This window comes from Eutrigla gurnardus, assembly GCF_963514095.1.
Source record: "Eutrigla gurnardus genome assembly, chromosome: 17".
NCBI lineage: Eukaryota > Metazoa > Chordata > Actinopteri > Perciformes > Triglidae > Eutrigla > Eutrigla gurnardus.
In genome coordinates, this window is record NC_139928.1 from 16,117,720 (window position 1) to 16,140,610 (window position 22,891).

At 45.0% G+C, this 22,891-nt stretch overlaps 1 protein-coding gene across 6 annotated transcripts in view; it reads left to right on the top strand.

The window, feature by feature from the left end:
• LOC311028456 (RNA-binding motif, single-stranded-interacting protein 3) overlaps positions 1-22,891 on the top strand; it is a gene marked incomplete at its 3' end in the record, with an annotated part of 237,550 nt that overhangs the window by 96,106 nt on the left and 118,553 nt on the right. For all 6 annotated transcript variants that reach the window (XM_084033034.1, XM_084033035.1, XM_084033039.1 and 3 more), the window contains 2 exons: positions 5,896-6,053; positions 21,081-21,139. In XM_084033034.1, coding sequence (XP_083889160.1) covers positions 5,896-6,053; positions 21,081-21,139 — 217 coding nt within the window. The remainder of the gene's footprint in view (positions 1-5,895; positions 6,054-21,080; positions 21,140-22,891) is intronic.

A 22,891-nucleotide genomic window follows, 5' to 3' on the forward strand; every position in this document is an offset into this window, starting at 1 on the left:
GGTTTCATCTTTCATTTAGGGTTGGGTGGTATTCGATATATCCAAGCTACTGTAGTTCGTCATTTGCAGATACGGACTACGTTTCTATAGAAGGGCTACTATTTCCTGCCGCCATGCGTGAAGCATATCGATTGAACAGTTCTCGAGCCCATCCACTCTTTACCTTCGCCTTTTTAAACATAATAAATCTCCTTTCTAGGTCATCCGCTTGCATTGTTGTTCCTCACACGTTTATTTTTAGTCTTCTAAACTGTGGTGATTCGCCACTAATTATTGATCCCACGGTGCTGCTCTGGATGCGGCTACCAATTAAACTTTAACAAAGGAGTGTAAATAAATGAAACGGCCTAAAAAGGCACTGCCATTCCCCTTCCATCCCCGTGCTTTCTTTGGATGCCAGATTCACAACAGGCAATAAGAGTCGTGTCACATTCATTTCCACGTCTCCCATTGATTTCGCGGTGCGTCTCAGGCCCGATTCAGATGACTCCGTGTTTTTTTTAAACAGTGGCGCTACATAAAGTACGCCTTGTTTACCTCCATAGTTCTTGTCCTCTCTGTCGGATAATACGCACACATCCGACTTCCCCCCCTGGGAAAGATATGGCCTCTATTTTAACTCTGGGGCTCTGGATTTCAGACACAAGGGCCCTGACACGGAAGACAACATCCTGCTCTTATCGGCCCCAAAGAGAAAGTAAGAGGGAAGCAGAGCCTGTGTGGGGAGGAGGGGGAGAAACATGATGACAAAAGGACAGGAAGTTGGAGACAGTGAGGAATAAGAAATGCAAGAGAGAGAGAGAAAGAGCTCCGTCCTCGGCTTTGAGAGATGCTGGAGATGGACCAATCAGCATGTTTAAAATTAGCCCCATGCGTCATTGTCCACAGCAGTATTGGCTTACCAGTGTCCCAAGGATTTTTGTTTGTTTGTTTTAACTGGGGAGGAAGGCCTGAGGCTAATGGGAGCCCAGAGAGAAACAATGATTCCTCTACTTTTGTCTGTTTTCTTGCTCTCTTCTCCTATAGTTCCTCCTTTTTTTCATCTGGTTTTCTTACATACCTGTAACTCTTCCTCTCATCCTCCTTCAGTCTCTCCATCTCCGTACGTACAGGCAGCTGTTTTAGCCACTGGGTTCACCTCGTCATAGACATAGAGAGAAAACGCCAGGCATGAAAAGAGGAGGCAAAAAGGGAGGACAGGCAACGGCTCCCTCCGCTCCGTCTTCCAGCACCCCTCCCTCTGCTCTCAGCATCCATGTTTAAGGGCTAAAGGTTTGGAAGCAGCTATCCAGGATGGATTGGGGGATTTGTGTTTCCTCCCGCGCTTAGAGGCTCACGAGGATGCGGCCCCCCGATCGCAGAGCTAGCTGTTAGTTCTGGCAGTTTGGAAGGGATGCCTCTGGGACTGTGCTTGTCTTTAAGAGTCTTTGCAGAGACTTTGCCAGCATGAATTAATGGAGGATGAGCTGAGAGGCTTTTTTTCCCCCTTCAATTTAAGGAGGCTGCTTGTCATTTTTTGTGGCAGGTTTTCTTGTGTGTGTGTGTGTGTGTGTGTGTGGGGGACTCGAGTGACGAAAAACGGGGATAAGGCACGCACAGACGTGCACCTTCCTGCATGATGGTGGCTGATCTGGAGTAGCGGCGCCCTCCGGCCGTGGGGGGTTCGGCCCTGGTTGGTTTACTGATATTGACAGCCTGGCCTTGTCTGGCCTATTGCCAGTGTTGAGCTAGCTCTCGCCGGTTGCTGTGGCCTCCTATAAATCAGGGCCAATTACCACGGCGGTGCACAGCCGCCTCTCCTCCAGTCGCAGCCCTGCCCTGCAGAGTGCAGGGAGGCAGGGAGGAAGGCAGGGGAAGCCACAGCCCTGCTCTCAGTCCAATTAGTGCCATGGCTGCCCTCCTCTCTGTTTGGGGAAAAACAACACGGTGTTCACACAGTATGTGTGGGTTTTTTTTTATACTAGAAAGGAACCAATGTATCTAAATATATAGTCAACTTTCCAGCTGCTATTTGTGGAGATGCAATGAGGCGTATGAATTCATGTGTACTGTAATAACATTGGAATTATTGCTCCCCCCCCACAGTCCTAATGTTAACTTTTTAACCTCTCATTCGTCTATGTACGTACCCATAATGCATAAGGGCGTGATGCAGTGTTACAGATGCTGTGTAAACGGTACACTGACATGTAAATAACAAGTAGGTTCAGGTTGTTGCTCTAAACGACAGAGAGGTCTAGCTACAGCGCCCGCGTGCCCTCGGGCTATGTAACCTACGTTAGATTTATCATCCTCACTTAATGCGCTCATAAACATTGGCTGGCATGTCACAGAGGCTGTGAACGCCACCCCCCCCACCCCCACCCTGCACGGCTGGCTCGGTAAATTGGGCCTGTGTAAACCGTTCTGCCCGTCTAAAATACAGTGCGGCAAATTGAAATCCCCAGTAAGCCTCTGTAGCAGCATGTCACAGCTGGGTGGGGAGGAGGGAGAGTGGAGGGTTTTCTCATTTACCACCTGGAGGTTTTTGAAGTGTCATAACCAGCTATTCTCCCACATTCCCCTCCTATTCCTCCTCTTTAAGTCGATCTAGTATTGCTTTTCCCCTCTCTTCACCCCCCCCCCCCCCCACCCTTTTCCCTTTCCCCTCAATCTTCCCATTCCCTCCCTCCCCTTTTGCTGAAATACCCCTTTGTCAAGCGCTGCATTCAATCCTCATCACTGTGACACATAAGGCCTGTATTATATGTTTGAGAAGCCAGATCCTCCAGAGCTGACGGGGCTGAGGGTAAACAGCAGTCACGGAACCGTCCGGAAAGAGAAACAAGTTGGGTTATTAACCTCCGGGGGGGGGGGAGGAAGCCAAGAGAGAATTTGATTTAAAACAACAATGAAAAAAAAAAAAAGGAGGGAAACAGTTTTGGTGGGACTGTGTGTGTTTGTGTGTGTGTGTGTGTGTGTGTGTGGGTTGAAGCAAAAGCCAATGTGCGCTTGCTTATCGCTCCCACGCTCGTACAAGTTCACACCCAGCGCATGTCCGTACATACATTACACAAGCATCTGAAGAGCCTGAACCCTTTAGGCGGTTCTTTTCTGCTTTGCTTATCCAGCGTTTGCATTCCCACTAGTGTGCAGGACTAGAAACGCCCTTTGTGCTGTTTAGCCACAAACTTAACCCCCCCCCCCCCCAAATAAGGTCGCCATTCCTCTTGAGATTTCCGGGACACCCGTTCCCTTGGACTCTTCCGGCCTTCTTCCTCTCCCCTCGGATAACCCTCCCCTCTGTCTTCTCGCCCAACACTGTAAGTAATGGGCTCGGTTTTGACCCTCCATGCCTCATTGTGTAAGATTTCAGCTTCTGACCTTAAAAAATGAAAGCAAATCGATAGGGCGGGACACATGAATTCCAAAGCCCAGGATGCAAGCCAAGCCTTGGAGCGCCGGGGGGGAGGAGGAGGAGGAGGAGGAAGAGGAGGAGGGCTGTGTGTATTACAGAAGAGCTAAAACAAAGATTTCAATTAACCTTCAGTGCCGACAGCAGCGGCGTGCGGCGTCTCATGTTTGTGCTGGCGAATTTGTACACGACGCGCAGTTAGTGTGATCAATTTAAGCTACAGTAGACTGTGGGGGGGGGAGGAGGACGTAAGGTGAAAGCCTCAAAGTCGAGGCTTGAACTGCAGCTGCGCACATTCCAGTGACTCTGAGTGGGTGAAAATAACTCCCATGGAGCACTCGGGAGATTAAGATCCTTCTTTTCTTCCGCCACTGCATGAAAACATGAATGACTGGAGACCAGTTGTGCTTCTTTATTTTCATCGTCGTCTTGCTGCTTTGGGACGGAGGTTTTACGAGTGAAGACTCGGAGACAAACCACACGCCACTCTCATGTTTAACTCGATTAGAAAGCAAGAGAGGAGAGAGAAGACGCAACAAAGGCCGGGTATGTTGCGGTCTTCACCCTGAAGCCACGGGGGGGGGCGGAGCTTCCCTGCAGATTTGACCCGATGGAAATCCAGAATAATACAAATAAATGATATAAAAAAGAGCAGGCCTTTGTATAGCTACTCGTCATACATATTTAATTAGTAGACCTTTGCATAGGAAGGAGTTTAATGGTCTTGGCTATGAATGAAAAAAACTGAAAGGCGAGTTCACAACAGTGCTATCCTTATGATGGAGACTTGACCTGACGTGGTCTGCAGCCTGGAACTCGACTTGATGTGAAAGTTCATCTGAAGTTGCCCCGGACTGTTTAAAGCTGTTCTGGATTCTCTTTAAAAAAAAAAAAAAGGGGGTTTTCGGTGTCATCACGTGGCATGTGTGTGTGTGTGTGTGTGTGTGTGTGTACAGTACGTGTGCGTCCAGCACAGCGAGTGGCTGTCCATCAGTTCCACTTAGCTCAGCGTGGTAATTGGCCGTCCATTGATGGACTTGGCTCCCTCTTCACGCTCCAGGGACCCCGGCTCTTTGTTTGAGGAGTGGGAGGCAACACGCTGGCATGGCACACATGCTTAAAATAGCACATCAAATCAGCCATGCTTCGGCAGCCGCTGCTAACGTGTGGGGCGGATCGGAGTGTGTGTGTGTGTGTGTGTGTGTGTGTGTGCTGCATGGTCGGGGGTCTCTAGGTTCTCTCTGGGGAGGATAAGGGGTTAAGATGGTTAACTGGAGCTGCTGGTGGTATTTAGTCATGTCCCCCTTTCTCCCTGACCATTTTTTTCCCTTTTTTTCCCGTTTCATCCATCACTCACTTACTTTATTGCAGTGTGCATCGTCTCTTCCCTTCCCTCTCTTCTACTGTATCACTCTCTCTCTCTCACTCTCTTTCCGCTCATGCCCACAGGGTCCTGCTCCTCTCTTCCTGTCACTATGTGCAGTGTCCCTGCAATAGAGATATAAATGGGCTGTGAGCAGGGGGCTCTGACTCCCTCACCATAAATCTACACTAACAGCACAACAGGCACACGAGGAGAGCTGGGGAGGGGGGGGGGGGGGGGGGTCACATATCTTAAACATTTTGAATACTTTCTGGAAGATGAAGATAATGCTGGCGATGGAGATGTTTATGAACACGGGGCTGGAGAGGATTACCGCGTGGAGATAGCGGACCCTCGGAGGTGTAAATTGTTTTACGGTGTAATGGAATTGGTTTTTGAGACTATACGGCCGATAAGCAGGAAGTTGCCTATCATTTAAAAGTGTTGCAAGCTGCTGGAATCCCCATGAACCCGGATTTCAAATGTTTGCACTCTTGACTTCATGTTGTAAGAAAAAAAGTCACACTGAGGCAATTTATTGCAATCTAGTGAACAAAGGGACACAAAGTGAAAGTATACAGTACTATGAGTCCTCATCCGGAGCGATTTTCAGATTTTTTTTTATTTTTTATTTTTTTGCTCATTCCGATCTGCCACCAGGTTTAATGTTTTCATCTCGTGGTGACCCTGATCTCGTCTCCTCTCAGCCTCGCCGCCGCCCTAAATTGTCTACTACAGTTATTGCAGTGACATTGAACTGATGGCGGCTTTCTCAAAAGATTTATTTTCTCGCTACTCATCCTCACCAGGTGACGACCTCTGATGCTGAGAAACGAAGCAAATGCTGAAACGGCTGCTTGAAGCTCCAAAAGCGAGTCGATCCCCATAGAGCCCCATGTTAAAAAAGCCCGACTTTACAGCAGAAATAAACATGTTTACAGCTTGAATTAGTTATGCATAATTGAGGGCGTGGCTGCTTTGAGTAACGATGGGTACTGACGTCACGTATTTCATACAAAACATAATATTTCCTCTCACCTCTGTGTGTGTTTAACTGTATCATCCCATGTCTAAAAAAATGAAATCTACTTTTAAACACAGTGTGTTAAATCCTCCCTCTCTTTCTCTGTTTTCCCAGCAGCCCTATGCTCCACCCCCTCACCCCATGGCTCCTCCCAGCCCTAGCACCAACAGCTGCAGCCAGGGAGGGGCGGAGCAGCTGAGCAAGACCAACCTGTATATCCGAGGCCTGCCACCCGGGACCACTGACCAGGACCTCATCAAACTCTGTCAACCGTGAGTCCAGTTAAACACAGACGCTCCCCTGTCACACTGCTCAATGCCACTGTGGGGTGTAATTGACCGCGAGGCGCTTCTCATGGCTGTATGCATTTAGCAGTACAGTGTGCCTCTATATACGTCTCCAGCTCACGCCTCATACTAAAGCTTACAAAAATGGCATCCACTCTCACTTATTTCATGTGGAAACTTTTTTTCCATGTTAATATTTTGAAAAAAATTGGGAAATTTAATAATGTAAATAATCATTACATTGAAAAGTTAAATTAATTCTGAATAAATACTACTAAATTAGCTCAATAAAAGCCTTTAATATAAACAGGATCTCAAGTTTAAACTGATAAACTGTTTCAGGTGGAGCGAACAAAAATATCATATTCAAGAAACCTCATAGACATGTTCATGCATCTGCTTACTTCTAATAAAGTATTGTAAAATATTCCATGTGGTAAATATGATATAATATAAAACAGCAGGTGTCCACATACTTAGAACCGGCGGCTGTCATCTTGGTAGACGGGCGCCGACCCAAATTACATATCAAAGCTCTTGAATGCCAAACTGATTAAACTCAAAAGTTCACATCTGAGAAGAAAATTACAGGCATGAAAAAAAAAAAAGGGGGGGGCCGCGTACAATGCCTTGCACACCCCATTAAACTGATACAGACCGAGTGTGTTTTAGGGACACACACAGAGGTACTCATGAAGCCCTGCCAAATGTTCCTGATAGAGACAACACACACACACACACCTGCCTGCACACAGCTCAATAAGGCCTAATAAAGCTTAGATTGGACTGCCTCCCCCAGGAATCACAGACCAAGACCTCATCAAGCCGTAACACACAGTCACAGGGGCTTTGGTCTGTGTCTTTGTCTCTCTCTCACTCCCTCTCTCACACACAGACACACACAAGCAGCTTTGTTCGGCTCCATTAGGCCCTTTCACTTCTGAAATAGTGAAAAAAAAGGGGGTCAAGATCATTAATGGAGACAGTAGATGGTGAAATGCGGGCCATGAGTGAGTCTGTCTGCTTGCATAACATTTTCTTGGCCATACTTCCAGAAATGTCCTGGTCAAATGCAGCCAATTATTCAATGATCCTTTTCGGAGACTGGAACATGCCGTCCGGCATATTTGGTAATGCTCCCGGTAGCCGTGTCATAAGTCATGCATTTATTCTTGATACTAACCCATCAAAATTCCATTAGCCTGAGAGGCAGACCCGATAAGATTTGGAAAAAGCACTCAGCGTTTTTTTGACATAGCGCGTATCTCTTTTAGCTTAGCTCAGTTCGTACGGAGTCGGGGCGGTTTCAATTTCGTTTTCTAATTCCATATGATCTTGGAATATTTTAAGCGCCACTATTTGGAAGGGCAAAACCATGTCGGAGCTTATGTAAAACACCCCCATGTTTGTGAGTGTAGATTTGCATTCTAATATGTAGCTTTCCCCTCCTGCGTGTTGTGGGGAAAGCCGCTGACTTTGTCTGTTATTGCTTGGATGTGCCTTGCTGCCCTTTAGTGGCTGTCCTCTTGTTCAACTGTTCAACTCTCTCTCTCTGTCTCTCTCTCCCTCTGTCTTATATCTGCCGCCCTTCTCTCTGTGTGTATCGCCTGCCTAAGAGCCCCCAAGGTTGCCCGAGGTGCTGTGCCAGTGAAAATCCAATGCCACTGAAACTTTAATTAGCCCGACTGTGTTTCAGTGGCAGGCGGGTGGCAGCGTTCCAGAAAAGGTCATGCGACTGCTCTAAAGTCTGCAGCATCCTGGGTCCCCCTCCTCTAGGTTTTTGCCCCCCAGATTCCCAGTCCTCCCCCAGCGCCTCCCCCCCTACCCCTGGCCCTCAAATCCAATCAGCTCTCCCCGATGGGGGCCAGTTTTGTTGTGCATACTCATTGAAAAGCAGCTCTCGCCCGGCCCCGGGTTCACCACTATCTCAAAAGCAAACACGCTGCCGCCAAGCTGACGGATTCTTGACACGGGGCCATATCGTAGCTGCTGATTGGAGGGCTGTTGCGCACCGCCGGAGAGGTGCCAAAACAACAAATGCCTTCTACTGTGGTTGCACCCCCGTCTTTGTGAACTCTAATATTTCATTGCCAGGATCCTGTCACATTTTCAATAACCCTCATTAAGGCCTCCCAACCCCGCAGAGTTCACAGTTCTCACTAAAAATACAGAAACGTTTGAATTTCAAGAGTTAGAAGAAAAAAAGACTTCAAATCTGTTTAACCATTTGTTCATTTTCCTGAGTTTTGATTCTATTATTTACTGATTACTGACTGAATATTAAAAAAGGCAATTTGCTGATGCTGCCTTTTACATGACGTCTCCAGAAATGATGTCATACATTGTTAAAACAGACTGGTCCAGCTGGCTTCCACCCCTCACATTACACACCCGGGTTCCCAAAGCCTTGGATTGCAGACGCACAAACATGCAGTTAAAAACAACTGAATGTGTGATTATTTGGGTCCGAGAGGCCAGGCCACCTCCCTCCAACCTCCCTGCGGTCAACTGGGAGGGAAAAAAAGTTAAGACTGCAGAACGCCAAAGTTCTCACAGCGGTTGGAGTCGCACGCTAAGAGCTGTTGAACGAGTAATTAAATGGATTTCGGTGGGTGCTTAATCTCTGTTTTATTCAGCTGGCTGGATGTCGGGTTCTCCGCAGCCGTCAGCCTGATATATGGGTGTAGAGTAGAGGCCAAAGGAGTGGAGAGGGGATTTGCTGGCTAAACACCCATATAGTGAGAGGCCTTCCCACTTGCCTGGCTGGCCATATGAGTGGATGGATGGATGGATGGAACAGCCGTTACTGTGAGAAAAATTCCTTGGCCCTATCCAGCTAGGTTGAGGCGCTGGGCCAAGCCTAAGCCCGGCACCAACCCCGTCCAAGCCAGCAAACACAACCCCCAAACACTTTAGGGCAAAGCAGACTTTATAACCCCATTTACCAGCGAGCCATTAGGCGGCGTCCACATTTTTCTTGTTTGCAATCCACCACCCAGGAGAGGCGAAGAGAGGATGAAGCAGGTTGTTGGATGAAAGGTTGAAAGGAAGAACGAGAAGCATTTCTTTATTTTTTTTATTTTTTTTACGAGGGCCCACACCTGGAATAACAGGGACCGAGCAATTCACGTTTTCTCTGCCAGCAGTCCGAATCCATAACTCAAACTGCCAAGAAAGCAAAGGACCTCAGAGGTCCCGAAACCCCTCAACTCCTCCCTCCCTTCCCCTCCTTCTCCTTCTGGTTCTCCTCACCCCATTTCAGTCACGGCCGAGCCACAGCTGCGACCCTCAATCGCCGCGTTGGCGTTGGCTTCCATGCCACGGTATGATCAAAAGAACAGAGCGAGCCAAATCAAGAGCTAATCACCACCAATTGTCCAAATAACCTTTCCCGTGTGTGCTGGGGGAATAGTGGGAGGGGGGAGGGGAGGGGGGAGAGCCATAAGGTATGCTAAGTAGAGGAGGTGAGGGGAAGAGAAGGGAGGGGTGACCTCGGGACCACCTGTTTTTATGGAGCAGGGGACCGGGCACTCAGCAGCGCCACATTATCCCTAATGACTCTCCGAGGTCCAGAGTTGACATTCGCTGCCTAGCTATCAGAGCCGACGTGTCCCATGGCTCGTTTTCAAAGGACTCAGACAGGGAAGCAGAATTATGAGCAAAAACGCTCCAGTCCATTATCAAAGCCTCTAATTTACCATCAACTCCTCCACCCGTACAACTGCACTAGACAGACACATCGGCAAGTATCATCTGCCTAGTTTAGAATATTATACCAATAAGTAGAAATAAACTGCATTGCAAAATAATGCCAACATGTCAAGCTAAAACACATTTTCATCCATTACCTCGCAACTGTTTTATGGTTTATTTTTCTTTTGCTGTGAAACGTTGGGCTGCATGGTAGTGTAGTGGTTGGCACCGTTGCTTCAGAGCCTCACAGCGGACTTGATTCCTTCCACGTGGAGTTTGCATGTCAGCGTGGGTTCTCTCCGGGTTCTCCGGCTTCCTCCCACAGTTTAAAGACATGCAGGATAGGTTAAAGGTCATATTGATAACATTTTTATTTAAATTTCAAAAAATAGATCCGCAGAGCTTTTAGAAAGGTGCAGAATCAAAGTATCACTTCCCGTGAAAAACATTTTTGATTGTGAATTAATAATAAAAAAAAAAAACGGGTCCATAATTAATGTTTTGTTTACCTCTGTGTAGATGTGTGGCTGCGGCTTCTAGCAAGGCTTGTGAGCCAATAGAAAAACGACGTTGGTATCGCGTGGTATATCTGCGTAATCAGGGGTAAAGATTCTTTGGGGTTGCCAGTTAGTGTGGAAAAAATGGTAAGCCGGCGGCATTTCGGTACCAGTCCCAAGTGCTCAGTACTGGCAACCCATTGAGTTGTCATTAGCACCTTTAATTGTTTATTCTAAAATTGCCTGAAGGTCGAAGGTGTGAATGTGGCAACCTCTCCAGGTGGACCCAGCCTTCACCCAGTGTCAGATGGGACCAGCTCCCCCCTCTAGACCGTTTTTTGGTCACAGCTCCTGAAAAAGAAATCTGAAAATCCTCCTCCGCCTGTCGAGCTTCTGACCATGCTGTAGGGCTGCATAGGTGTACTTGTAGGGTGCGTCGGTACGCTGTGACATCACTGGTGGGTGTGGTTAAAACCGACTCTTAAAGGCGCACACCTCAGACCACACCTAGGTGAAACGTTCAGCTAAACAGCGTGTTTCTTTTTCTTTCTTTTTTTGCTTATTACGTCTCCCCACCTGTCTGTGATCCCTGTCCTGCTGCCTCCCAACCCTAACACACCCGACTCCAGTCGACCATGCCGTCCAGTTGTGCGTCACCCGGACCATAAAGAGATAGTGGTGTTTAACCTCTGGAAAGGAGCGAGACAGCCACAGGAATGCCCAAACTAAACTACTCCTACAGCCCCAGCCTCATGCTGAGTAGAAGCATCTGCTGTTCCTGGAACCAGAACTCTCCAGACCCTCTCTGCGTATGTGTGAAAGCCTTCCTCGCTCTCTCACTGCCCCCCTTAATGTTTCTCCTCACTCTGATTCTCAGTGTTATCCTCTCTCTCTCTCTCTCCCTTCCATGTTCCCCCCACTCTCTCTCTCCCTCTCATCTGCTCCCTCACATCTCTTCATTATGTTAATCTCTCCACTTCTCTGCTCCAGCTGACTTAAACGCAACGCCTTTTTCCTCCCCAAACATCGATTTCAGAGCAAGGGCGAGCGAAGAAGCTGATTTGGCCTCAGGCTGGTTTTTTGAATTATTTATCCCCCCATTACTGTATACATGACATGGAGACAGTTTGCCTATTTAGAGGCTGGAGAGAACCTTCTCTTCCACTTTCGCATCGAAACCGACTCTGTTACCAGTTAATGCGCTGACAATAATTTTCTTCAACAACATTTTAAGGTTTTTTTTGCTCATTCAGTTTGACTCAAGGGGCTCAGATTCACACAAAAACACACACACGTTCTCTGGGCACTGATGCATTTCACCTTAGACTCAGGCCAAAAACTACAGCAACCAATCCAGCTGTTGCTGTAACATCTCGGTCTGTGCAACATTCTTTTTGTGCATCCACTTCTTCCCATCTGCGCTTTGTATTTTTTTTTGCCTCCGGCCGTACAGAGGAGGACAGTATTTAAGCTCCGACAAGACTGATTGACGCGAGGGACAAAAGCTGAGACGGGCTCTCTGACTTTAAACTCCCTGTCGTCCTCCCCTCCTCCCCCCACTCCCCTCTGCTAACTCTCCCTTTCATTCGAAGCAGCAGAAAAGTGGAAGCAGCACCAGCACAGATGAGATGTGTTCATTTGTGCGTGTCAGACAGCGGTGCATGGCATGAGGGTTTGACAAGTTGGACACTTCCAAACAAACAGGCTATTCTGCAAGGCTGGCTCTGAAGTGGTGTTTCTGTGTGTGTGTGTGTGTGTGTGTGTGTGTGTGTGTGTGTGTGTGTGTGTGTGTGTGTGTGTGTGTGTGTGTGTGTGTGTGTGTGTGTGTGTGTGTGTGTGTGTGTGTGTGTGTGTGTGTGAAGGAGATTGTTACTAGCTAAGCTCAGAACAACAGGCTAATGCTTCCTGCCGTCACTTACTGTTTGTCTTGGCTTTTCTTGTTTGCACGCTCTCCGTTAACACACACACACACACACACACTGATCTATTGTCCACTTTCCATCATTATGCCTTAGCTTACAGAAGAAAATACCATCACTCATCTTCAAAATCATTACTTTAATGGAAATGTTAATGTAAAAAAAGATATAAAACAAAGAAAAAAACATAATAGATGTTATTTCTATGTCACGCCGATTCTTGGTTGACGTGGGGAGCAAGGTCAAGCGGACAAACAGGATTAAATACCTTCATTTGGGTTTTACTACTGGAGTTCATTTATTTGATCTATTTTTATGATATTTTTAATGAACCAGTCAATAGTAGCCTGAAGCAAAGTGCCCAGTTCATAACTTGTTAACGCTTTCTGCTAGCCAGCTGTTACCTTGTGGGTTGCAGCTTGATTGAGCTCATCGAGGTGTTTTGAAATATTAATTTTATTATTGGTTTGGTTTGCACACAGTCTACTTCACATTTTCAAAGTGCCTTTCCTAATTTCTTAATTTGCCAGCTAGCTAACTCACTGTACGGCACATTTTGTTCATTGTACTGGCAAATGACTGGATTTAATTAACATATTAATAGATTATGTCTGCACATGATATGGAATATACAACCTGGGCGAATAACCCCTATATTTCCAGTTTGTTCCCGTTATTTTTTGTAAATTTCCCCAGTAATTCACGTGACACAGTCCTGTCATCGCTGGTTACCAAGCAACCAGAGTAAACTCTAGGAAGTCTGCTCTCGACACATTAAACTACACCTTACCTCGTACTAATCCATATCCAACCAAACCAAACCAGTTTAAAGTGATTTATCTCCTGTCTTTCATGCTTGCAGCTCAATGCAAATGTCTTCATTTAGAAACCAAATCACCTTCAGGTTGAGGTAGATGTGCTGGCATCGTATCACGCTGCTGTATTTAAAAACAGTTCCACTCCAAGTTGAGTTTTACTTGTGACTTTGTACCAGAGATTCAGCATTTGCAGGCGCTAAGCTTATTCTGACCCGCGTTCACACTTTGGCTGATGACTCACTGCTGTGAGGACGGTGCTGAACGGAAACCGATCCTGACTTCGCTGAAATTGTTGCACTCTAAAAGAAAGTTACACAGCAAAGACATGAATGGAATACCGTCAAAGGAATACTAATAGACCACATTTAGCAAATTGATCCAGTTTCATCCATAGCGGCACAGGCTAAATTGGAGGAATAATTTACCTGATGGAGGCGATCTGAATTTTTAAAACTTTCTTTTATTGAAAATCCCTTAATGCCAAGATAAATTGTTTTAAATTGAACTCTCCGACAATGAGCTCCGAACACATGCTCAAACTTTTAAATCACCTTCTTTTTCCCTTTTTACCAATTGCCTGTCTGGAGCGCGGTGGCTGTGATGCTGCTTGCAGCTATAATCTATTTCTATTATGTGGCGAGGTGGGGAAGTCTGAATGGTTCTAATCAACTTGTCATCCGTTTCACACTTGCCAGGTAAAATGAATGTTCATGAGAAGAAATCACATCAGCGGGGAAATAAGGAAAAATTTAAATTAGAATAGTTGATGACAACTAATGACCACAGAGGGAGGCCGCGGTTAACTTCAACAGACGGGGTGCAACGAGTGCTGCAGCACCTCGAATGTGTAGGAATGCAACGCAAGCTGCATGTTGTTCAGTCTAAACATACTAGATGTTCCGTGTTACCGTGTGTCTTGTACAGCATTTGTCGAGAGGAGATAAGAGCATTTTGTTAGATTATCTTCCTGAGATGCTGAAGGTTTGAGAGTAAACATTTGGCAGTTTACCTCAAACACGGGGGAATCCCAACACCTAAAAAAAAACCCTGATGAAATTCTGCCAAGATAAAGAGAGTGCTTAATCCAAAAAAAGGAATTATCCAATTTGTGGATGCTTTTTTTGATTTGTGCTCCTGCTTGCCAACACAGTGTTTTTGATATGTATACTAGTATGCTTTAATACACCCTTTTACAGTCTGCAAACAATGGCAATACATGATGATGTCATTGTGTGGGCAGCATGTAGGTGGGGGCAGAATAATTCTCCGAAAATGCAAGTCTGTTCCATATTTCTGACGATGTCTGCTGTAAAAGCATCTATAATTTAGACGACTTCTTCCTTTAACAAAAAAATGGAATGCTTTAGAGCAGGGTCGGTCTCCATGCAGTTCAATGCTGGCATGGAGATAAAGCAACCTGTCAGCTTGGAGGTCGGAGGTCATGAGAAGTATTCACTGATATCCGAGTCGGTGTACATCAGGATAGATTTGCCCTCGTTCGTCTATTCCACTGCATCTCTCTATCTGTGTTTTTTTCTGAATTTCTGCCCTCTTTTTCTTTCTACCTCTACTTTTACCCGCAAAAATAAAATAAAAGTTTCTCATTTATGAATGCACCCCATGCTGCTCTCCCTGCAGTTTGTCCTTCAAACAGATCCGGGCTAGAGATTTGACATTTCTGAAAGTAAACAGTTAAAAAATACATGCAGTAATTCCGGTTAGAGATTGAAAGTCTGACAACTGTCTTGCTGCTGTGTGTCCCAGACTCCGCCCGTCTCAAGCTCTAACAGTGCAAAACATTAACAACATATATTTGAAGCTTTGGGTTAGCTGCAGCCGTACACATTTCTTTATAGTCGCATAGCAACTGCAGCAACTTTTCACTAAAAACATCTGTTTGATATTTCTATCCCAAAAAAAAAAGAAAGGTGGACGGGAGCTCTGACCTCTGAGATGTTCAAGGGCGCTTTTACCCAGCCAGATGAATCCTGCTGATTCTCGCCTTCTGCATAAACGTATAGCACAAACTTCAAAATCCACACAACATGCTCTTCCCCTCTTCATCTCTCACTCGATTATGCGAGCGCCTGCGTGTTCGTCTGTCTGAGATTTCTCCATTGTCATCTGTCATCCTCTTTATGTTTTGCTCCCGTTTCTTTCCTCTTCCATCTTTGATATGAAAGTATAAAGAAGTCATGTTTCTTTTCCATCTTGTTCTCCTCTGCTCCGTCCTCTCTGTGCGTCTGCCACGGTGACACCTGTCTCTTGCATTAGCATCAAAGACTCTGACGGAATAAAGCACATTCTGTTAAAATTGTAGGTTTTTCTCCAGCGTTGCCAGAATAGGTGAGATTCTCACTGTACAGGCAAATACTTTTACCGGTGATCGGAGGAAAGAAAGTGCTTCTTCTACCGGCTAGAAAACGGTGAAGAAGTGGCCGTTCTTATTCCAAATCTAAAAACGTATAGCCTGTCAGATTTATTATTACTGTTTCAACAGCTGAAATTGAATAAAGGTTGTCACTAGCTGAACTAATTGTTAGAAATAATATATTTGAATACGGCTCTGTGCTACTGACAAAGGCACCAGTATAACTATTACACCTTCAATGAAACATTGTACTTGTTAAGCCTGTGAAACCTCTCTGGATGATATTTGCTGCACAGACTGAATGGTTGAATCTGGCTGGTGTGTCTGCTGCACCTGCAAGACCTCTCGGTGCAGCACCTTTTCCTTTTCGCAGCCACACTATCTACTTTCTGCTAATTATTTTGCGTAAAGGCCTACACGAGGTGATAAATTGAAGTTATTGTTCTCCGACCGTGCCTTATTCCCTCTGCACAGGTGTTCCAAAGGTGCTGAAGCCGAGTTTTTCTGCCTTTTTATATCATTCCGTCTCACAGCTGAGCGCAGTAAAGCCTCTCTGCATGCGTTTCATTCTTTTTCTTTTATTATCTCTATTCTTTTTTTTTTTCATTTTCTTATGTAGCTCAGTGGGGAAAGCCACTGACTTTGGTATAGGATACAGTGGATTACATTCCCAGTTAGTGTTAGGAGTTAGGAGTCAGTGTGGACCCTGAGGCAAGACCCTTGAGCCTAACTGCCTAAATCAGGCATGAGTGAAACCAATACAAAGCTCACGCCTCCCAGGTCAACACGGTTGATATATATATACATACATATATATATATATATATATATATATACACACAATCCTCTTTTTCATCCTATTTAAATGCATCAGTAATGACTTTTGATCAGGTGCAATGATTACATTATGTGTCATAGTTACCCAGGTGAAAATTTATTCATGCATGTATTCATTTGTTATAAAAAACGTGACATTTGCATATTATTCCAACTTTATGGGCGACCCTGTATATTAGGGGTGGGAATCACAGGCTAACTCACATTACGATAACATCACAATATTTTGCCCTCAATAATGATGATATCACGATTCCACGATACACGAAATCATCTACGATATGCATCACGATATCTGTGTATCTGAAGGAGAAAAGAAAATACCAGTGAAAAGGCAAAAGCAGGAATCATCTATCTATCTATCTATCTATCTATCTATCTATCTATCTATCTATCTATCTATCTATCTATCTATCTATCTATCTATCTATCTATCTATCTATCTATCTATCCTCTTTAACACTGACTGAACATCTCTACATTTTAAATATTGATATTTGGCGCCAGTATATCGATAGCAGGAAGGTATCGCAATATCTCGACATTTTGATATAAAATGGTCTTAGATCCAAGTTCAGGTTCTAGCTACATACTGTTCCGTGTATGTTGTAATGACACACAGACACAAACCTTAGAGGGTCTAAATCCTGAGAGCACAACACTTGGGTGGTCCGTCCGTCCTTTTCAGCGCTGCTTTGCTGTCCTGTGTACCAGCAAACACCGCAGTGACGTGTTGTGGTTCCGACCAGCTCTCTCTCTCTCTCTCTCTCTCTCTCTCTCTCTCTCTCTCTCTCTCTCTCTCTCTCTCTCTCTCTCTCTCTCTCTCTCACTCTCTCTCTCTCTCTCTGCCCACATAGAGCCACTTCACACTCCCGGCTCTGATGACGGAAATGAAATATGCCTGGATCGTTTCATCCGGCAAGAAAAAGCGAGAAAAAAAGGCGCCGGGATGTCACCCGCACGCATGCAGCTGCCCTCTTTAAAAAAAAAAACACACACACACAGCAGCGCTTTCGGCTCAGCTTCAATTTTATCGCATTTCAGTGACCAGACAGCTGTCAGGCGAATGACATGTTTTACAACCACCACAATTTGTACATTTTCATCAGCCTAGAATAGCTCATAAAGTCTTTTTTTTATTTATTTATTTTTTACATGCGGTTTCATTGCTGGCATCTTCTTTTCTTCGGGGTTGATCCAATGTTGCATCAGAATGATTGCCATGGGATTCCTATTAGGAGGGAGGAGGGAAGAGAGTGACAAAAGGAGAGAAATGAAGGATACAGAGCAGGGAAGGGAATGGTAAAGAGACCTTAATGGAGAGAGCGAGAGAGAGAGGGAGGATAAGATTTGTGAGGAGGAGGAGGAGGAGGAGGAGGGAGGGAGGGCCGAGGGCCAGCGGAGTCAGAGATAAGAGGCTGCGAGAGTGATTGAAATAGGATTAGTGGAGACAGGCTCTGCATCCCCGGCCTCAGCATCACAGTGTTAAACCTGTGCTTCACAGGGACCGCCTCTGTCACATCAAAGCCTCCCCAGGCCTGGCTGGCAGAGAGGCGAAGGAGCCACCAGCAGGGTCGTCCACAGCCACACACACACACACACACACACACACACACACTGGCCACATACATGAACAGGCTGATCACATTCGCCATCCGTCTTCCGGTATGCCTACATTACGGGCACGGAGCCGGCTCCTTCCACCTTGCCGTTTCATCTCGCCGCAGTGTCTTTGTGGTGTGTATTTGGAACCGGGGACAGGATGCATTGATGAGCCATCTTTAACATTTAATGAGGCGAGCACTGATGAGTTGGCATTGGAAAGCTACTGTCTCCTGCATCCCCAGAGTCCAAACAAAGTTTTAATGAGAACTTTTTCCCCCAATTTGTGCCAAAAGCACTGAGCTTTTTTAACTGCTTCCCAGACTGAAAGCATACAACATTTTATTATTTCTTTATTTTTTTTTTTTTTTTGCATTTAAGTCCCGAAGCAGGGGGACACCTGTGTGCAAATAAACAGATATGCATGCAGGAATAAACCTACTGGTGAGCTCAGTTGCTTGCAACGAATCAATAAGATATCAATAACATGAAGATTTGTGATTCGGTTGACATGTACGGATATATAACTAACGAGGTAAGCATTACGATTTAGACGATAATGAGTATTAGGCAAACTGGTAAGGAGAATATGTTAAAGGACATCCGATAGATTTTTTACCACAGTATCAAATTGGGTATCGAGAATCGTAAAATTTTAGTGATATTTGTGACCAATGGAACTATTTATCCTATTTTATAGAGAAGTGAATTCCTCGTTTGATCCCATTTGAGTGTTTTAGCTCGGTTTAAAGCTGAAAGTGTGCCTTAATTGTGAAGTTTTTAGTTTGTCAGTATCGCCCAGTGTTGAATCCCATCTGGTTTTTGTATCAACCCAAAGAGGATCTGTGTTTTGCTCTAAAAAATGCCATTCACCCTCATTGACGATTTTAATGGTTTAACCACAGTTGCTAACCCAGCTCTGCACGTTCTCTAATCAAATGAGCGCTCGCCGCTCCGTGTTCATCTTCCATACTCATACTGAAGAGTGTCTCAATGTGATCAAACGTCGCCCGTCAGTGCTGTTTCTGCTGTAGTTTATGGATCCCTATTGCTAAAATGGCCTGTTTATCTGCTGAGGAGAGACAATCCACTGATTGGTGAGTGCTGTCTCTGTTAGTGCATATTTGTGTGTGTGTGTACTGTGTATTTGTGTGTGTGTGTGAGCTGGTAGTTTTCCTCTCGGAGCTCATCAGTTCATATCCACCACCCGCCCCACCGCAGCATGCAGTAAATAGACTCTCCCCCACTCGTTGAGAAATGGCACAATTATCCCCTGCTGGTGAAATATGGGCCGGGATGCACCACCGCTTCTTCCCTACAGAATATGTGTGTGTGTGTGTGTGTGTGTGTGTGTGTGTGTGTGTGTGTGTGTGTGTGTGTCCGCTCACTCATTGCGATGTTGCGTTCAACACACAGGGAATTGTTCTCACTTATGTATTTATACACAAACATGTCTGCATCACGTACTCGAGTGTAATTGTACACATTGCTTAAACATACGCGTGTGATATATGCATGCATGCAGATTGACGCATACACACACACACACACACACACACACACACAGCGCTTCTCGCCCTGCACACAATGCAGAATGTGGCAGTTTTAGCTGAGACAAGCAGATAGAATAACTCACTGTCAGTCAGTCAGGAAGGTCAATCTTTCAATTCCCTAAAAATTCATAGCGACCCACTGTGCATGCAGAACTCTGGGATGAAGACGTGTGATGCCTCTCCGACTATTTCATCTTTCCTGTTGTGTTTTAGACACATCTTGCACGTCTTATGCTTCTTATATCAATGAAACGACCATAAAAACCTCGCCCACTCTCGATCACTCGCTTTACTCCTCAGACTTTCATCATGCAAAAAAAAGATACAGGCAAACAGCATCAGCACCACGTACATAAAAACCCGGGGGATGAAAAAAAAACGACCAATCGGAGGCCACCAGTAGCACCTCCCAGCTTCCATACAAATTAAGGTCAATGAGCTCCTCTAATTGTAAACACAAGCCGCTGTACTGAGCTCTTCCAGCTTTGAAGAGGTACAATATGTTTCTAATTATCAGAATACAAAAATGTAAATACATGTAGATTCACATCATCAGAAAGAATACATGCATATATACATAAGGCTTAATGAATTTGATTCAAATACTACAGTATAGAACCAGAGAGGTACATGTTATATTATAGCACATTTACATGTGGAATGATGGATCTATTGTTTATTTATCATCAATACTTTTCTGGTAAATATCCAAACGTACCGTTTCATTATGAAGGTATTTCCTGTGTTGGTTTTTCACAGGTGTTATACCCATATTTTTAATCACGCATTGAATTGTGGGAATATGAACCTCGGCATGAATTAAGATTTTCGGATTTGGAGAAACCCGTCTCACACTTAGATATTATTAAAATAAAAACACAATACTTATCTAAAAAGACTCATTTTCGGCAAGTTTGATTGTGTAATTTATTTCTAATGTCATGTACCTTCGTGTAATTATTGTTTTGATGGAAGTGTCCGTGATTATATGAGCACATACTTAATGATAAGGCCTCGTTTGCAAATTCAGAAAAGGTGTTAAGCAGAAAAAAAGTAATCAGTTATGTTTCATGGTGATATATATTAGTTCAATTCCTTAACTATTCACCTTAAAGCACTAAGAATTATCCAAATATATACTAACAACAATCAGAAAAAAATACCCCAAATAATAATCCAAATACCACACAGGTACTAAATCGACTATTATGGTAAATACAATGCCTGTTTGTTTTGTTTATAGAAATTGCCAAAATGCAAGTATACATAATGTTCAAAGTGCTAATTAATACTCATAAGCTAGCTCCATGCTGTTTCAAACCTGATTATTATGCAATATAATAAATGAGTATCATTGTTGCTTCCCTGGTGAGAAACCGGGCTTCTTGTTCAGGTGAACGGAATAAATCAGAATTTGATGTCTAACACTGTGTACTAATTCAACACTTTTAAGGTTGCTCCCCGTGCGTTTATGCTTTTAGACCTTTTGGAAAATGTTCAGTGACTCGCTCAAATGTCAGAGCGCTGCCCGTTCACTTGAAGTCAGCCATAAACATGATGCCATTAACCTCGAGTGATTTCTCTCTCCGATGGCTTTTGACATTTCATGCGACTTTTGCAAATTGCCAGGTGCGACCGCAATCGCGTAAAATAGGACACGGGGACGGCGATCTTAGTGAACTTAGGTCACCCTCACTCAATTTGGATTCTCTGTCTTTACAGGTACGGGAAAATCGTGTCAACCAAGGCCATCCTGGATAAGAACACCAACCAGTGCAAAGGTAAGTCATTACTTTGTCTGCCTTCCACACCCGTCTTGTTTAAGTGCACCAGCCATCACTCTTAAGACCGCCGTCTTGTCACGGCGGACGGCGATCCGAGCCGTAAATTCACACGTTGGCCGAGGAAGCCCCCGCGCCGTAAATCAGTGATTTAGCGAGTAGCCGGCTTAACGCCGTGGGTAAACAACCCGCTCTTAGACGTCGCCGCCCTGCTCCAGCCCCCACCTCGCCCGTCTTCCTGTTTTTGTAAGATGGGAGGCCATCTTTCGGTTTCTCTAAGAGGTCCATTAGAGGTCTGCACAGCAAATGGTGCGGACATGCAGCGAGGACATTAGCGGCTCGTTTTGAGATCCTGCTTCTCCAACTCGCACGCCGCACACATTTACATGCTCCAACCAATTAGAGGGCTAACAAGGTAGTCTGGATTAGATTACCTATTTACCATCCTTGTCACACTCACCTTATTGGGGTCTTGGCTCTACAAATAAAATCATTTCACACGCCTTTTTTTTGTGTGGGGGGTGCAATCTGTTGGTAATGATCAAGACCAGCTTAGTCGTCAGTGAAGAAAGGGAGCGAGAGGAGGAGAGAACGGAGCGATAGATAGATGAGGGGGAAAAAAAGATTAGTGTGCTACTTGCCCCGAGGTGTCTGGCAGCACTGTTTAAGAGCTATTGAAGTTCCATCAATACTTTTAATTGCTTTTTGTGGTTTCCTGGGCTCTGAAGTGTGGCCTTTCAAGGTGAAGCCGCCTTCTTAACCCTACTCCACACCTGAGTTTATCCTGCCAGGCATGCCCTGGGTCAAAATAACCTCTGCCTGTTAGAAGGGAGGAGAAGGGGAGACAAAAAGGTTGATTATCTTGGTGGGTTTTTTTTTTTTTTGTGTGATTCCTGCGGGCTATTAAAGACCAGACTGGATGCATGTCAGGAGGAAGGATATATCTTTGGGTCACAGGTAGTGCTGGGCGGTATACCGGTTCATACCGAATACCGGTGGTTTTTTTGTTTATGATATGCATTTTTCATATACCCCAATACCGGTGAGTGTGTAGCGTATGAACGTCGGGAACGCAGAGCGGCGGAACGTCGCGCCGCCGGACATTGTTTGAGAGGGGGCTGTTTAGCAGCTGCACCAAACAAGCAGCATGCGAGAGCACAGCCTGTGTTGAGCGTAAGATGCGGTGAAAAAATAGATAAACACGGCGAAAGTTTCTTTTTGCCGAAACTTTCGCCGTGTTTATCCATTTCTTTTTTTCGCCGAAACTTTCGCCGAAAGTTCCGAACGAGCAAGCAATGAAACAGAAGAACTTGTGCCGAAAAGAGGAGCCGTGTCTGTTGTTTGGAAATTCTTCGGCTTTAAAAAATCGACGTCGAACAAACAACAATATTCTGCAAATGCCGTCGGGCTAAAGTTGTAGCCGCTGTTCGCACTGCGGGAGAAGAGACGAGTCAAATGTCACTCAAAGACGCGTTTGCTAGGGGGACTGCCTACGACAAGAAAAGCAAACTGTGGAACTATTTATTTTTTTAATTTATTTGTTTCAATATTATTTATGGATGTTGCCTTAATTGATGTCCAGTGGATAAAGAAGTCTTCATATTGCAGTTACAGGAGACGTATTGTTTACATTGTGTAGCCAGTTGGTTTACAAAAGATGTTTTTTCAAGTTGCAAAACAATAAAGGGTTCTGTATTTTGACTGCAACAGTCATGCATTCTGATTCCTTCACATCATTAATGCTAGTGTGGA